General features: G+C 40.1%; 2 protein-coding genes across 9 annotated transcripts in view; one reads left to right on the top strand and one right to left on the bottom strand.

Annotated features, from left to right (window-relative positions):
• Nucleotides 1–7,258, bottom strand: part of FIG4 (FIG4 phosphoinositide 5-phosphatase) — a 116,015-nt gene extending 108,757 nt beyond the window's left edge. The window contains exons 1-2 of one of the 3 annotated variants that reach the window (XM_070496755.1): nucleotides 6,852–7,133; nucleotides 42–83 (exon numbers count right to left, since the gene is read on the bottom strand). In XM_070496755.1, coding sequence (XP_070352856.1) covers nucleotides 42–83; nucleotides 6,852–6,917 — 108 coding nt within the window. In that variant the 5' untranslated portion in view covers nucleotides 6,918–7,133. Of the gene's footprint in view, nucleotides 1–41; nucleotides 84–6,851 lie in introns of all 3 variants that reach the window. The other 2 variants (XM_014839023.3, XM_070496754.1) reach the window with 2 other exon arrangements.
• A 686-nt stretch (nucleotides 7,259–7,944) lies between these two features.
• Nucleotides 7,945–17,913, top strand: part of AK9 (adenylate kinase 9) — a 124,184-nt gene continuing 114,215 nt past the window's right edge. For 5 of the 6 annotated variants that reach the window (XR_011497750.1, XR_011497751.1, XM_070496416.1 and 2 more), the window contains exons 1-2: nucleotides 7,945–8,020; nucleotides 17,451–17,578. Coding sequence is in view for 4 of the 6 variants with exons in the window: in XM_070496416.1 (XP_070352517.1) it covers nucleotides 17,462–17,578 (117 nt within the window). In the remaining 2 variants the exon portion in view is untranslated. Of the gene's footprint in view, nucleotides 8,021–11,655; nucleotides 11,695–17,450; nucleotides 17,579–17,913 lie in introns of all 6 variants that reach the window. The other variant, XM_070496417.1, reaches the window with a different exon arrangement.

The raw sequence follows: 17,913 nt of genomic DNA, 5'->3' as shown, positions 1-17,913 counted from the left end.
TTATAAAAGAAAAAAATTAAGTCAATGATCTAAATTACTACCTTATGAAGTTGGAAGAAGATGAACGGATTAATCCAAAACCCCTAAGAGAAAGAAAATAAAAAACCTGAGAGCAGAAACTGATTAGATAGAAAACAAGAGAGAAAATTAGTCAAAAGTTGGTTCTTTCAAAAAAGTAATAAAATTGATAAATGTCTAGCAAGATGGATCAAGAAAAAATGAGAGAGAACACAAACACCAATGTCAGGAATGAAGGAGGGAGTTTAACAACAAATTCGACAGACATCAAAAAGTTAATAAGGGAATATTATGAACAACTTGATGCCAACAAATTCAACAACTAAGATGAAATGGACAAATTTCTTAAAAAACACAATTTATCAAAATTGATTCAAGACCCACTGAAAATCTGCATAGCCCTATATCTGCTACAGAAACTGATTCATTATCAAAATTTGCCCCACAGAGCAACTCTAAGACCAAATGCTTTCAGTAGTAAATACTAGCAAACATTTAAAAAAAAGAAACAATACCAATCTTATATAACCACTTCCAGAGAATAGAAGGAATAGTTCTCAACTCATATTATGAGGCCAGAGCTACCCTGATATAAAAATCAGACAAAGATGTTCAAGAAAAGATAGACCAATATCCTGAACATAGGTAAAAATCCTTAACAAAATATTAGCAAATAGAATCTAGCCATATAGAAAAATAATATGGCATGACCAAGTACAGCATACCCCAAAAATTCAAGTTTTTTTTAACATTGGAAAATGAATTAATGTAATCCACTATACTAAGCAAATAAAAGAAATGCCATATGCAGATGCAGAAAAAATATTTGACAAAATCTGACATCTATTCATAATTTAAAAAAAAAACAGAAAACCTCTCACCAAACTAGGAATAGAAAGAAATTTTCCTCAACCTGATAAAGGGCATCTGTGAAAACCTGCAGCTCACATTACACTTAATGGTGAAAGACTGAATGCTTTCCCCCTAAGATCAGGAACAAACCAAGAAAATGTCTGCTCTTACCACCTCTACTCAACTTTGTACTAGAGGTCCTAGCCAGTGCCATAAGGCAAGGAGAAAAAAGCATTCAGATTAGGGAGGAAGAAGCATTCCTCTTTCTAAACGATATGATTATTCACATAGAAAATGCTAAGGAAATGACAATAAAGCTACTAGAACTAATAAGTAAATGTAATGAGAAAAACAAGTATATTGAGTTGCTGCCTAGGCATTTTACAGTATGATAACCCTGCTCAAACCCAGAATCTGGTCATTTACGTAAGTACCTGAGCTTAGGATTCCTAGAATAAGTTCCCACTTTGCTTTTCCTAGGGCACCTTTTAAAATAACTGCTTGAGAAGTTAGTGACCTCCACCCCAACCACCTTACAAGTAATAGGCGCTTGCTACCCTGCTCTCTGTCTCCTGTTTGCTTGTGACCCGGGACAGAGGAATGCCCTTCTTCCAGCTCATTGTGGACCCCAAACTACCCTCCCAACTCCCTCACCCCACTCCTGGGGTCTGTAACAAATCTTGTGATTCTACTTCCTTTGTGTGGGTGTACTGAAACTGCACCTTCAGTGAAAACAACCCCATGGATTTCACTCCCCCAAAGTGGGAGCTCAGATGCTGATGGAGCTACCTGCTGACCCCATGTGGATGGTTTGTGCCCCTGCATCCAGTAGGTCATAACCCGCATATTCTCACTTCAGTACATCAACTTTGGCTTCTCAACACAGTGAGTTTAGCAAAGTTTCAGGATAAAAGGTTAATATATAAAAATCAACTCAATTTCTATACACTAGAACAAGAAATTGTTAAACCAAATTTAAAATTCTATTGACAATAGTATCAAAACTTGTAAAATACTTAGGAATAGATTTTTTAAAAGACATAAAATTTATACACTGAAAACTACAACATATTGCTGAGAGAAAGCAAAGACCTAATAAATGGAGAGATGGATTGAAAGACTCTGTATTATTATGATTCAGTTCTCCCCAAATTCATCTAGAGATTCAATGAAATCCAAATCACAATCCCAACAGGATTTTTATAAGAAATTGACAAGATGATTGTAACATTCATATGGAAATGCACAGAATTCAGAATATCCAAAACAACTTTGGAAAAGAATAAAATTGGAAAACTTACATTTTCTGATTGCAAGACATATTATAAAACTATAATAATCAAGACAAGGTGGTAATGCCATAAATTGATCAATGGAACAAAATACTCACAATTATTCAACTAATCTTTCACAAGCGTGCCAAAAAAATTCAATAAAGAAAGAATAATCTTTTCAACAAATGAGGCTGGACAATTCATGTATGGAAAAAAGTAAACCTCAATCCCTGTGGTTGCCAGCCTCCAAGAACTCTTACCAATTCTTGCCTCTTAGTATTCATACTCCTGTACAGTGCTCTCCCACTGAACAGGGCTGACCTGCATAACCAATAAGATATTACAGAAATGATGGAGTGTGACTTCTGAGGCTAGATCACAAAAGACATTACAGCTTCGTCCTTATTTCTCTTGGATCACTCCCTCTGGACAAATGCAGCTCCCGTGTAAGAACACTCATGAAAACATCCATGAAGTGAGGAAGTGAAGCCTCTTGTCAACAACCAGCTCAACTTACCAATCATGTGAGTGAGCCATCTTGGAAGTAAATCCTCCAGCCCAGTCAAGCCTTCAGATGACTATAGCCCAGTTGATCTCTTGACTGCAACTTCATGAGACCCTGAGCCAGAAGCATTCAGCTAAGTCACTCCCAGATTCCTGAGCTACTGAAACTGTGTGAATATTAAATGTCTATTGTTTAAAGCCACTGAATTTTGGAGTAATTGGTTACACCACAATAGATAAGTAATACAATCCTTACAGCACACCATACACAAAATTAATTTAATATGAAACACACCCCTAAATGTAAAAACTAAAAGTGTAAATCTTTTGGAGGAAACATTGGAAAATATTTTTGTGCTCTGGGAGTAGGCAAAGATTTCTAAGATAGGACATAGAAATCAATAACCACAAAAAAAAACTAATAAATTAGACTTTATTGAAACTAAAAACTTCTCATCAAAAGATCATTAACACAAAGTATACATATATCAAATCAACACATGTAAAATTTAAATATCTTACAGTTTTGCCAATTATATCTCAATAAAGCTGAAAAAAGATGATTAAGAAAATGAATAGGCAAGCCACTGACTGAAAGAAAATATTCACAAAACATATATCACAAAAGATTTGATTCCAGAATATATAAAGAACTCCTACAAATCAATAATAAAAAGACAAACAGCCCAACTTTTTAAAGTGGGCAAAAGACTTAAATAGATACTTCACAAAGGAAGATATAAAAATGGCCAATAAGCACATGAAAAGATGCTCAACATCATTAGTCATTGGGGAATGCAAATTAAAACCACGAGATACCACTATACACCCACCAGAATAACTAAAACTAAGAAGACTGACCACATCAAATGCTAGCAAGGATGTGGACCAATGGAGATCTTCCTACCTTGCTGAAGGGAGTGTAAAATGGTACAACCACCTAACATCAACCCTAGGACTAGCCTATTTCATTCATAGGTATTTACTCAAGAGAAATGAAAACACACGCCCACAAATATACTTGTTCAAGAATGTTCACAGCTGGCTTACTGACACCAGACTAAATGTGGAGACAGTCTAAATCAAAGGGAAAAAAATGAGTAAACAAACTGGAATATGTATACAATGGACTAGCACTCAGTAATAAAGAGAAACAAACTACTGAAACACACGACAATACGGACGAACCTCAAAAACATTACGCTGAGCAAAAGAAGCTGGACTCAAGAGAGTACGTACTGTCCAATTCCATTCGTATGAAATTCCTGAACGGGAGTATCTAATCAAAGGTAAAAAAAAAAAGAACACTAGTTGCCAGGAACGGACAGGGGGCAGTTGACTGGACAGAGACACAAGGGAACTTTCTGGGGCAAGACAGGGGTATGGTTAAGACACGTGCATCCGTCTAAATTCTACAGCTTAGACTTGTGCATTTCAATTTACGTAAATTATTAAAAAGAACCTTATAAGATAATAAGTGGTGGGTAGGGAGTGGAACAAGTTATAGATAATAAAGGATGACAGAATGTTGGTAATTTGGACCTGGTGATGGATATATGATTTATTATACTATTCTGTTTACTTCGTAATTGCTTGAAATTTCCATAATAAAAAAGCTAAAAACAAAAAACCAAAGACATACAAACCACAAACCCAATGTTCTAAATTATCCCATTCATCAGAAATACAATTACTCCGTCAAACTGCTAAAAAGTTTCTAATCATTTACTCCTGACTTCTGTATGCAATTTGTCGCAGTCCAGTTACTGGACCACACTTCCAGTAGCACTGTCCGAACCTCTCTTTGCCTCAATTTTTTCTTCACTGAATAATAACAGTAGTAGTAACACCATTTACCTCTTACAGGGTTTACGAGGATTAAATAATAACATACATGTAGAGTGCTTTGACCAGCACCTGGCTTAGAAGTTTCCATAAGCATTCGCTATTCTTCTCATTAATACAACCAGCTATAGTTGTTTTCTTTTTTAATTCCTAGAATCTATTTAGTTGCCAGTAATTTTATGCCTTTTTCTAAATTATTGATATCCCTTAAGCTTTGAGCTTATTACTCAAACAAATCTTTCTGCTTCTGTCTTTGTTTAAGTCGAAAACATAAAAAAGAAGAATCATGTACTTTACTGATGAGAACACTGAGGTTCAAAGATTAAAGGCAGCAGACATTTCTCAGGGTGGTTGCCCTGGCCCAACCAGTCCTTGAAACAAAGGGGTGGTACCATAAACAAGTCATTACTGCCGGACCCCTTCCTGGACACAACGATTTGTCCACTCAGGGGCAGATTCCCAATCACAGCTGAGTCCATCAGATTCCTTCTCCCAGCACCTGTGCTATGTCCTTGGCAGCACTCCGAGAGGGTTCTCAAAATCCTGCTGTCTCGTCCCTGCCTTTCCAGAGGCTGAGGAGTGAGACTCCTCCAATGATCCTATGCAACAGCTCCCCAGCATCCTTCTGAAGGACTCACCTTGGATCTCTAAGCTGGCCAGAGTAGGTTTCCATTACTTAGATGATTGAGAGGGGTTGCAACCAAGTTCTAAAACACACGTCACTTCATGTTACACTCTCTCAACCACTATCTGTTTTGCATCTTGCATCTGTTTGCAAGGCACTGTACCAGATCTGTGCTGTGAGGACCACCAAGATTTTGACAAGAGAAAGGGGTGGGACATTACACGGAGAGAACAACAGAAAAACACAGGATAGATATATAGAATTGAAAGCAGTACGATTTTACTGCATAATAAGGCACATAAAGGCACACAGTTAATCTTAATAAATGTTTGCTAAATTGATATTAAATTACATATAAGACCAGATAGACAAGTTGAGGACAAATCATATATGGCTTTGAATGCCAAACTAAGGGATTCAGAGTGTCCTCTCCTCAGAACAGGGCCACTGAAAGTTTCCAAGCAGAAGAGCCCTATAATATGAATTGTATTTTAGAAAGAACACTAACATTGGGGCCAGCCCAGTGGCATAGTAGTTAAATTCGATGGCTCTGCTTTGGTGGCCCAGGGTTCACAGGTTCAGATCCCTGATGTGGACCTACACACTGCTCATCAAGCTGTGCTGTGGAGATGTCCTACGTACAAAATAGAGGAAGATTGCCACAGATGTTAGCTCAGGGACAATCTTCCTCAAGCAAAAAGTGGAAGATTGGCAACAGATGTTAGCTCAGGGCCAAACTTCCTCACCAAAAAACAAAAATAAAACAATTATACCAAAAGAAAGAACACTAACATCTTAGCCAGTCTTCACAAATGCTCAGCTTATTAACAGGCTGAAATTTCTGTATTTTAAGTATAATATCTATGTTTCTAACTAGGGACATTTACCAGCACATTGTACAGAGAGCAGAAGGTTTTGTTTCAAATCAAATGATACTTTTGTATGACTCTCCTCAGAGAATAACTGAAGATATTTGCAAATACAGTATACTGTATTAGATAATTTCATCCTCTAGTCTGGAGCTAATCAAATGAAGTTGTCAGCAAAATTAATTTAGGGTCAACAAGGTTTCTACACTAATGATGACCTGAGGCAGACATTCTATTAGGCCCATGAGAAACCGTCAAGATAAGTACCTTCTCGTACTCTATCTAAAGGAGACTACCCAAGTTCCACTGAATGTGCCTTATAAGCCACTCTTGCATAAGGAGGAGTATTACGCAGGTTTCCAGCATATGCAATCTTGTTACCTTGAAGTGTAAGCTTATTTGAAAATAAAGAGAACCAAAAATTTCAGCAACAAAAGTGCACATAATTAGTATCAATCACGGTGAGGTATGCTATGGAACAGCAAAACAGACAAGTTACCGATTCACAAGTCAAAAACGTTTTTTCATACTCCTGCCTGTACTGTAACTAGTGAACTGGAGAACTCTAACAGACTTTCTGAAAGTTGAAAAGAATCCAGGAACTTGTACAGAACCTCATGAGCAGTTTCTGAGATACCACAAGCACCTGTTTCCAGTGGGCTCCAATAGTGGCTTTTAAATGGAAAGGCGCACATGCAAAAGCAGCAGTGCCCTGGATGCGACAACAGGGCGAAGCCCCCTCAGGGACGTGCCCCAAGGCTGGGATTAGGGGACTCGGAAGAGGGGATGCTGCCTCTGCCCTACGGCCCCACATCCACTCGGCCGCCATCCTCCCGCCCGCACCCTGCCGCGTCGGGTACTCACAGCTCTGGTCTCGTACAGAACCAGCTTCTGGACCGAGCTGATGATGGGGGCAGCGGCCGTGGGCATGGCCGGAGGAAATGAGGGACCCCACGACAGGGCACCAGGCCGCGGCCCAGGTTCCAGCAACCTCCAGATTGCCCCAAGAGACCCGGAGAGAGGACACCTCAGGCCCTGGACACCACGTCCAACTGCGAAACACACTGCCCGGGCACTAAAAATGTAGATAACCGGGTACAGCTCAGGTGTTTCCGGATCCCTGAACCCCACTTCCAAAGCAAGCCCCGCCCCAAGGACGTCGGGGGCGGAGCTGGAGGATGTCCCATAGAGAGGTCGTGTAGAGGCTCCCGGAGCCTGCTTGCTGCTAAGGGAGGAAGCTAATGATGCCATCTTTGGTGAGGGCAGCAGAAAAAGTGGGCGGAGGAAAAGTCTCCTGGTTAGGTTAGTCTGTCGTTTTATCTGGTCTCTCTCTTTGGAAAAGGGGGACGATTTAGGACGGGATTACTTCTTTTAAGGAGGTTCTCCGAGTTGCAGATAGATCCATTCCCAAGTTGGTCTTTTTTCCCCCTGACTTCTTCTGGCCTTATTTTCCTGAAAACCTGTCCTATGGTCCTTCACTGTGTCGGCGTTTTTCCCCTCACGTCTGTTTGTTGTCTATTTTACCCTTGTGAGGGTCAACAAAATATATAGTATTGTCTAGAGGCTGTGTTTCAAGGAATTTGTAAGAAATCACCTAAAGTCGGAAACTTTGGACTTTGCCACATATCTGTGCCTAAGACTAACCATTTGTAAATTCTACAAATGGACTGTCGAGTGGAGTGGAGTGCAACGTAGCGTAGCACTGGCTTTGGAGTCAGGCGGTAACCAATAGGGTTTCTTCCATTTGATGTGCGTGAACATAAATGGGCAACGTATGTACCCTCTGTGATCATCAACTTTCATATTTGTAAAAAGGAATGTATTATAATTATAAATACAAAATTAGGTGCAAAAGTGAATATTTAAAATAAGAAATCAGTCGATTACAGCCCCACCTCCCGAGGCCCCGCCCCCCAGAAGCCCCGCGCTCTGCACTGGCCGGGGTTCCCTAGGCAACCGCTCAACAGATCCGAGAGTCCCGGGAGGAGGCTGCGGCCGCGGTGGTGGAGTCCGCTGGGGTCCGCTGCTGCCAGGTAAGTAGGGGTCGTAGTCCACCGCCCCCATGCATTTTGGTATCAATTGGATGGAACCCCACCTCCTGCGGGGACCCCAGACCAGATCCTCTTCTTGCAAAACTAAACTTCGGGATATCTTGTAAATCTCACTTTTTGAAAGCACTTTCCCTTTCAACGACTAATGTCTTCATTCCACAAATATTTATTGAGCACCTACTATGAGAGTATAAAATGTACTGGAGTGACAGCTAATCTAGCCTAGGCAGAAGTGCTAGGTTTCCCAGGAAGTGGGCCCCCTGCAAACCGCAGAACCCACTGTTGGAGAGTTTCTCAACTGCTAAAAATGTAAGGAAATTAAACATTTTTATTAAATTATAGTATAAATACATAATATAATATTAGAGATTATGTTACATAACATGTGATATTAGAGATTATATTGTAAATTCAAAATAGAGGAATTACAAATTTTTAAAAATAAATATTATTTTAGGGTTTTTTTCAGAGTTTGGTACCACTTTTAGTAAGAACTAGAAAGATGCAGTTCTGGCATTTCACATCGAATTGGATCTTTTAACTGGGAAAAATATCTAGTTCTGTCCTGTTTCATAATGAAAACCAACTCCTCTGAATATGAGTTAAATATTTGCACAACGTTTTTATTTAGGATAACAACTCAAATATCTGTAGAATTCTGATTTCCAATATTTTGTTTTCAATTATTATACTATAATTCAGCACTTCCATTTGAACTTTGTCTTAGTTTGGTTCACCCAGAAGCAGATACTGAAACAAAAGTTTGAGGGCAAGTAGTTTATATAGGAATTAATCCCAGGAAACAATAGCAGAAAAGGGAAGTAAGCTAATAAAGGGGAGATTATCAAGCAGATTTCTCTGTGTGCTGAATTCACTGGGGAATCCTGGGTATAATACTGGAATAATGTCTCAGAGTTATTCCCTTTTAAGGGGCAAGGGAGCTGGGGTATTATTCACCAACTCCCGTTGGTTATTGGCTGAGGCCTGCTATGTAGCGCAGAACATTAATTCTCTGGAACTTCCAGGCTGCCCTGTGCTCAGGCAGACTAGGTTGTGGCACTCAGAAAGAGCCCTTAGGCAAAGAGTGACACGTGCTGGCAGTTGGAAGTCTGGCTGGCCATGCATAGAAAAGGTACATGTCAAGTGGATATGGGCACTAATAGCAACTACTACATTTCAACCTTTGCACCACTGATATCCACTCTTCCCCCACATTAAGTTCACTCCATCCTGTCTCTGAGTCTTCAAGGTAGCGGCTGGTCCCAATTTCTAAAAGAAAAGGACTCACCAAAAGATGATTAGTGGAAAAAGCTACAGAATCCGCTACTACAACTAATTCTAGTCTATAATTGATAATTCATCACTTCCCTCCTCTACCAACCTTACAGATTTCCCTTACCCTTGGCCAGCGCTTCTGCTGGTCTAAGTTGTTTTCCCATTAGGGTAACGAGCCTTCATCCCTGAGGGGTGGAAGCCTCTGGTTACCATGTCCTTATCAGGTTGTGGTCGCTACAATTATCCATTCACTGGGCATGAAATCATCGAGAGGAGTCTCAGAGAATCCCTGAGTTCAAGACATACATCTCCCTGCTCCAGTTATGTGTCAGCAACCTGTCAATGCAGTGACTCCATTCGGGCATGTGGAGCCAAGCATGACCAGGTGGCAGCAGCAGTTTTAGATTTGGTGAAACCTAACTAAGTGGGTCCCCTGATAGAAGCATCTCTCCCCTCAGTCAAAACTAAGACCTCCAGTCCAGCATAGTCTAAAGTTGTGAGGAAGGGGAATGCAAATTCCTCATGTCAATCACTGAGAGTAATGGAGGGAGGGGCCACTCCTACTTCCATCCCTTGGTTCAAAGCACAGTTCTCATTTTGAAGTACAGTGTCTCAGTCGCACACAATCCCAAACTAGTGCTTTAGCTTTACTTTTAAGAGGCCATTCCAACATTCTCTCAGACCAACAGCTTCTAGAGGAAGTGGTGTGTGGCAGGATCAGTGGATCCCTCTTATCGTATCTCCTTTGCTATAAACAAGGTCCTTTGAATAAAGAGAACAGATTAGTGGTTTCCAAAGGGTAAGGGGGTTGGGGAGTGGGCGAAGGGACAAAGGGGGTACATATGTATGGTAATGGATAAAAATTAGACTACTGGGGCGAGCACGATGAAGTATATTCAGGAATTGATAAACAATAATGTACACCTGAAATTACGCAATGTTATAAACCATTATAATCCCGATAAAATTACTTTAAAAAATAAAATAAAAAGAACATAAAAGAAAGAAGATCCTTTGATCCAAGGCAATATTTTATGGGATCCCATGATGATCAAGGAGACACGCTCCAAACCCTCAGATAGTAGTGCTGGCCAAGGCACTGTGAGTAGGGAAGGCAAACCCATGCTAGGAACACATGTCACCTGCTGTCCTCTCCAAGGTGAAGGGGTCCTGTGTAATCCATTTGTCACCGAATGGATGTACCACATTGAGGACTCAGCCTCAGTCTCTGCTGCAGACGGGTAGGACGTTCAGGAGTAGTAGTAGCCAGATCAGCCTGATGAGAGAGACCCTTGTTGAGTCCATCTGTAACCTCCATCACTCCATCCCTGCCGCCATGCCTACTCCATTTATGAGCCCATTATGCAGGCACTGAGGTGATTGAGGACAAAGACTGCCTGGCGTCTACTGCATAATCATCCTGTCCACCTGGCTGATCAGGCCTCTTCTGAAATGGGTGCTTTGTGAAACAAAGATCCGCGTATTTTGTGTCTACTTGTATTACTTTTCTATGCTGCATAACAAATTACCACAAATTTAGCAACTTAAAACAACACACACTTATTATCTCACAGTCTCCATGTCCAGGAGTCCTGGCATAGCTGAACTGGGTCCTCTGCTCAGGGTCTCACAAGACTGCAATCACAGTGTTGGCTGGGCTGCATTTTCATCTGGAGGCTCAACTGGGGCAGAATCCACTTCCAAGCTCATTCAGATCATTGGCAGATGTCATCTCTTTGTGGTTGTAGGACTGGGGTCCCAGTTTTCTTACTGGCTGTTGGTCAGGGGCTGCTCTCAGTTCCTGGAGGTCACCCACTGTTCTTTGCCGTGTGGTCCTTTTACAACATGGCAACTTACTTCTTCAAAGCCAACGAGGACGTCTCTCCAGTCTGCTAAGATGGAGTCTTATATAACATAACGTTATCATGGGAGTGACATTTCTATTACCTTTGCTATATTTAGAAGCAAGTCACAGATTCCACCTGCACTCAAAGGAGGGGAATCACAGAAGGGCGTGACTCATTAGGGGTCACCATAGAGTGTGTTCGCTACACCACTCTCATAGGTCCATTCACATGCTTCTTCCCCAGAACTCTTTTTCTCTTATCTTCCAGTCTTTCTCCTTCCAGGCCCTTGACCAAGCCATTCAGCATTGTCTTCCAAATTGAGGACCTAGAAATACTGCTTAAAGCTCCACTCATCAGGAGGGTTACCCCTAGTTCCCACCTTTTGGGGCTACTCCTGAGTGGAACTAAAGTTTGGAATTATTCCACTTATGATTTGTACGAATATATCATGATTCATTCATGATTTTTTTTTCATTTTCTATCACCTGTGTCTAGGGAATGCTGTATGAAGTGTGAGCTGAAGGAGAGACATTGGTGAGCAAGAGACAGGTGACACGGGGGCCTGGACTGCTTGTTTGTAAAACTTATTTGTACCCTCCAGACCTGCCTGGGCCTGATCCCAGTGTTCCATTTTTCTCATTCAGTGGATTATCGCTGTGTCTGCCCAAGTTTACGACCTGATCTGTCTGACATACTCAGCTCATGATGGGCATTTGCAGTTGCATAGTCTCCTGATGTCCTCTGGCCAGGCATTCATTCTCTCCCAGAGCCCAGGAACATGCCAGGAGCTGCTTTTTGAATGGCGAATTGTTCTCAGCTGCAGGTAGCAATGATCTACACTGAGAGGTTCCTCTTGTGGCTTTCCTAAGACTCAAAACAATGTCCTTACTTACCACAGCTGCCTCTAGCGTTATGGGATCTGGCCAGGCATGTGGCCCAAGAAGCAAGGCCTCTGGTACCATAGCCCGAAACTGCTTCAGAGCTCTATTTTGCTGTGGGCCTCATTCAAAAGTGAGAGCTTTTCAAGTCACCATTAAATGGATTAGAACAGTATTCCCAAGTGTGCTACGTGCTGTCTCCAAAAACCAAAGAGAGTTACAGAATACTGCACCTCTTTTTTAGAGGTGGAAGATATGAGGCACAATAACTTGTCCTTTACCTTGGAGAGAAAGTCTCAGAATGTCCCAGACCACCGACCCTTTAAAACTTCCCCAAAGTGACAGGCCCTTGAATCTTTATAGGTTTATCTCTCACTTACTGTGTTCATGTGTCGTATGAGGGCATCCAGAACAGTTTCCACTTCCTGTTCACCAGGTCCAATATTGTCAGTATCATGGAACAACAAGACCTCTTTGTAGTACCACATTCGTTACAAAGAGCGGGAGAGTCCTGGGGTGAGACTGAATGTCCATTGCTGACTTTTCTAAGAAAATACAAACTGCTTCTGAGCCTCTTTCCTGGTGGGGATTGAAAAAAATGCATTTGCCAGATGAGTAGCTACACACCAAGTGCACGAAGCTTTGTCGATGCAGTAAAGATGTCCTCTGCACAGCAGTTGCACTTGGGGCTACACTTGGTTAAGTTTACAGTTGTGCACTATCACCTGTCATGATCTATCTGGTTTTTGCAAACACCCAGACTGGAGAATTAACCAGGACTGTGCATCTTTTAGGTAGTTTTGGGTAGCACTCTTCCATTTCATTCAGAATGATTTACTATTATTTATCTTCACCAGGGGCCAAGGAGCAGGTCTGTAGTTTTATGAGCTCCTATTTGGCCTTTTCTACCACAATGGCTCTCACTCCACAGGAAGGGAGCTGCTGTGAAGGTTTTCCCAGCTTCAACCCCCGTTATGCTCTCAGGGACCAGGGAAATAACCACGAGGTGATCCCACAGGCTCTTTGGATGCACTGTAAGGCAGACTTGAGCCAAGACTCCTTTTATTATTGGTTCTCCACTTACCCTCGCTCTAACAGGAGGCCATGAGGGCGTTCTGGATCTGTTGGTGTCACAGGCAGCTCAGACCCCGTATCCCATAACCCTTGAAAGAATAAGATATTCCCATTTCCACAGTGTATATTTCTCCAGTTAATGGTTGTAGGTTCTCTTGGAGAAGGATTGGGGAATCCCTATCATAAAAACTTGTTATGGTGTTATAGGGTCTATCCTCAAGGGCTCTTTGCTTCCCCTTCAATAAGTAGGCTCTGGAGCTAAGAACTGGGCAAGGAATCCTGATTTTCCACTGTGGCTGCTGACATCAGCCTTTGGTTCACTTGCCCTTTCTTGTTTTTTTGTCTGTTTGTTTTTTATTGAGTTAATGATAGGTTACAATCTTGTGAAATTTCAGTTGTACATTAATGTTTGTCATTCGTGTTCTAGGTGCACCACTTCACCCTTTGTGCCTACCCCCAACCCCACCTTTCCCCTGGTAGCCACTAATCTCTTCTCTTTTTCCACATTTGTAAATTCCTCATATGAGTGGAGTCATCCAGAGATTATCCTTCTCTAACTGGCCCTTTCTCGTTTTTTAGAAATGTAAGTTAATCAACATTTTCATGGACTGCTCGTCTGTCTCACCCCTAGGAATCCCATTGTTTATTAGCCATCGCCACAGACCTCTCTTGGTCTTGCCTGTTGCCATTCTGGGCTTGCTGCCCATTATGGTAATTATACCTACTTGATTCTGATGGTTAAGTGCTGCCACCTGGCCTCTGTCTTCCAGACCCTGTCACCCCCACAGACACCTGGGAACCCAGTATCATATCAGCCTCTCCCCGACTTTCAGGGCTGGCCTAAAAGGGACAGCCACCCCTGAGCTTCTTAATGATGCCAGTGCCCCCTTACTAGTTCATTCTGTAATGCCTTAATGAAAGGAGTGTCCTCTGGCCATCCCACAAAGCAGAGCTGGCTGAGGAGTTCTCTGGCCTCATATAATAAATCCATTTAACATGTCACCTCTGTGAGCCTTTGACATCTTCCTCTGTGCTCTGCCAAGGTAGTTCCAGCATTTCCGCCTTGTTTACTACACAGTCTGTTGTGTTTTTGTTCTTTGTTAAACGTTGGCACCTGAGCTAACATCTGTTGCCAATCTTTTTTTTTCCCTTTTTTCCTTTTTCTTCTCCCCAAAGCCCCCCAGTACTTAGTTGTTTATTCTAGTTGTGAGTGCCTCTGGTTGTGCTATATGGGATGCCGCCTCAGCATGGCTTGATGAGTGGTGCAAAGTCTGTGCCCAGGATCCGAACCAGTGAAACCCCAGGCTGCCAAAGTGGAGCATGGGTACTTAACCACTCGGCAACAGGGCCGCCCCTGTTGTGTTTTTCCAAGCTTAAGGAACCTTACCAGCAGTGAAATAGGACCCACTCCAGATGTCATGTTAAACCATGAGTCATGGGAGAGAGCCCACAACTCTTCCCAGTCTACATTCCCCCACCCAGCATCCTCAAGATCTTTTCCCAGGCATGTTCTCCTAGTTCCTTTTGGTACATCATAGCTAGGCCCTGGTACATCATAGCTAGTCCCTGCAGCACTTTCTCTTAGCTTTCTTCCTGTACCAGCGCCTCCCCAGTTGAGTGGGGCTCACACTTGACCCCAGTTATTGCTCTAGAAGCTATGAAGGAAGGCAAAGACAGATCTTGTGGAGGGCAAGCATTGTCTTCTGAGGCATCTGCCTGAGATGAGGCAAGGAGAGGCTACTATCTTCCAGAAGTGAGGAGAGGGCTACTTCTGTTAATGCAGAGCATTCAGGGAAATCTTGGGGTTCGAGATACTTAGACATCTACTGAGATATCCCTATTCTAGGCTGTAGGGCCCTGGTTTTAGTGTACTTATTAAAGACTCTTTAATAAATGCACTAGCTCTCTAAAAGGTTTAGATGCATTTGCCTCTTTATCACTAGATTTTATAGCAGCATTACTTATTTTTTTTGGCATTAAAGACGAAACTTGAAATTTTAGCCCTTTGGTTCATGAAGTTTTCATCTCAAGTCTTTTTAATATACTAGTATTATTTCTTATTATATGTCTTGTTTCATAATGACATCTTAAAATAGTATTGGTATATTAAGCCTATTTGAATTTTCCTAACTTCCACAGAGAACTATGATCATAGCCCATTTACCTAGAAGCATATAGCCCCCCAATCCGTTTTTCATTGTTCCGTGAACAGTGTTCCAGACCCTGGGACATAGTTTTGTTCCATTTTTGAAGTCTACTCATTAAAGTCTTTTCATAAGGTTTTGTAATTTTTCTATAAATGGCTTGTATATCTTTTGTTATATTTAATCCTGGGTACTTTATATTTTTGCTGCTAAGGTAAGCAATATTTATCTTTGGTTACGTTTTCTAGCTATTTTTGGTGTATAGAAATGCAACTGAATTTTGTATAATGATTTTGAATTCAGCAAATTGGATTATCTCATTAATTCTTAAAGTTTATCTGTGATAAATTTGGGTTTTCATATCAACTGGAAATAATTAGTTTTCCTTCTTTTGTCTTAAAAAAATGTTTAATATTTAATCGTTAAATATAATGTTTGTCTCTTGTTCATACCTTTTATCAAGTTAAAGTAGTTCCCTTCTATTCCTAGTTGTGAAGAGGTTTATCTTTTATTAATCATTAAAGGGTATTGAATTGTCTCATATTTTTTCTACATCTATTAAGATGATCATATAGTTTTTCTCCTTTAATTTATTTTAATATGATAAATTAATTTTCTCATATTAAACCAGCCTTGAATTCCTGGGGAAAACCCAACTTGGTCATGATGTTATGATCTTTTTTATATATTGCTGGATTCAATTTGCTAATATTTTGATTGGGATTTTTAAAATCTCGTTCATGAATGAAATTGGCACATAACTTTGCTTTTTTGCACTACTCTCTGACTTAGCTATGGAGGTTATGTGAGACCCATAAACTGATGGAAGCAGTCTCCACTTTATCTTTTCTCTGAAAGAGTGTCTGAAAGATTGTAAGACTGGGAGCTCTTCACTAAAACCACCTGGTTTCTTTGTTAGAAGTTTTTGAGTTACTCACTCAGTTTCCTTAATGGCAATAGAACAACTCAGGTTTGCTTCTTTTTCTTACTAAGCTGATTTTTCTAGGAATTTATCAATTTTGCTTAAGTTTTCAAATTTATTTGGGATAACTCTGTTTATGATATCCTTTTATTATCTATATTATATCTGCAGCATTATCTCTGTAGTCCTTTCTCCTATGTCTAATATTTTTTAATCAAGTAGACAATAAATCAGTAAACATTATGGAACACTTAACCAATACAATTCACAAACTTGATGTAAACAATGTTTAAAGAACACTACATCAAACAAATGTAAATTTCATATCCTTTTCAAGGATACAGGGAATTTTTTTGATAATTATCATGTACTAGGCCATAAAGCAATCCTAAACAAATTTCAAAACATTAATATAATATGGAGAAAACATTCTCTGATTATAGTGAAAATTAGAAATAAACAAAGAAGAAAAACATAGAAAAATCTTAATTTTTACGTGTAAGAAACCACACTTCTCAAAAACTGTCTAATATTGATGAATTATACCTTCTGTCTTCTTTTCTTGATCCATCTTGCCTAAGTTTTCTATGTATAAGTCTTTTCCAAATACAGCTATTTAGCTTTTTTGATCCCCTTTATATAATGCTTGCTTTCTATTTTATTAATTTTTAAAATATATCTCTCTATTTTTCCTGTTCTTCTTTTTCTAACATCTTAAGTTGTGAGCTTAGTTCATTACTTTGCAGACTTTCTTTGGTTCTAATGTAAGTATTTAAGTCTTCTAAATAGTACTTTAGCTATATCTTGTAAGTTTTGTTATAGATTATGTTTATTATTTTTCAGTTCTACATATTTTCTAATTTCCATTAGGATTTCTTGTAGAGACATTAGTAGCCCCTACACACATATACATGTGTGTGTGTATGTATAACATTAAATTTGATCTTTAATAGAATACATGTATCATGACATATATGTGTATGTATACATGTATGTGTTTTTTCCTTAATTTAGTTTTTCGGGAACACTTTGTTTTAGCTGTCTTTTATATAGCATATAGCTAGATTTTGCTTTTGGTCTGCAACTAAGAACCTATTATTGTTTTAATAAATAAGGTTAACTTATTTGTGATCAGTGGCAAAATCCATCTGCTTAGTAATGTGGAAAGTCTTCTGAGATAAGTAAATTCACAGAATATTCTATTTCTCCCTAACCTGCCTGCCTGTTCCAACTAAATTGGGTGCTTTAACAATCTTACTCTTTCTTATGTAGTATTTTGTATTATGACTTTTCAAGAGAAGACAGAAGAGCATCCTTTTGTGGATATATTTAATGAAGATGAAGCTGAAAAAAACTTTCTGTTGTCTAAACCTGTTTGCTTTGTTGTATTTGGGAAACCGGTAAGTTATCTCTTCTAAATTATTATTTAATGTCATTTTTTAATTTTTTAAAATCATAATTGTGTTACTGTACAAGAATGAAAACCACATAGTGTGCTATTTTTTTGTGTGTTTGTTAGACTTTCATTGTATGACTTAAAATCTAGGGGCTAGCCTGGTGGCATAGCAGTTAAGTGTGCACATTCTGCTTTGGTGGCCCAGGGTTCCCTGATTCAGATCCTGGGTGTAGATCTACCCACCGCTTGTCAAGCCATGCTGTGACAGGTGTCCCACATATAAAGTAGAGGAAGATGGGCATGCATGTTAGCTCAGGGCCAGTCTTCCTCAGCAAAAGG

Source organism: Equus asinus, chromosome 24, assembly GCF_041296235.1.
Source record: "Equus asinus isolate D_3611 breed Donkey chromosome 24, EquAss-T2T_v2, whole genome shotgun sequence".
Lineage (NCBI taxonomy): Eukaryota > Metazoa > Chordata > Mammalia > Perissodactyla > Equidae > Equus > Equus asinus.
This window is presented reverse-complemented; position numbering and strand designations above follow the sequence as displayed.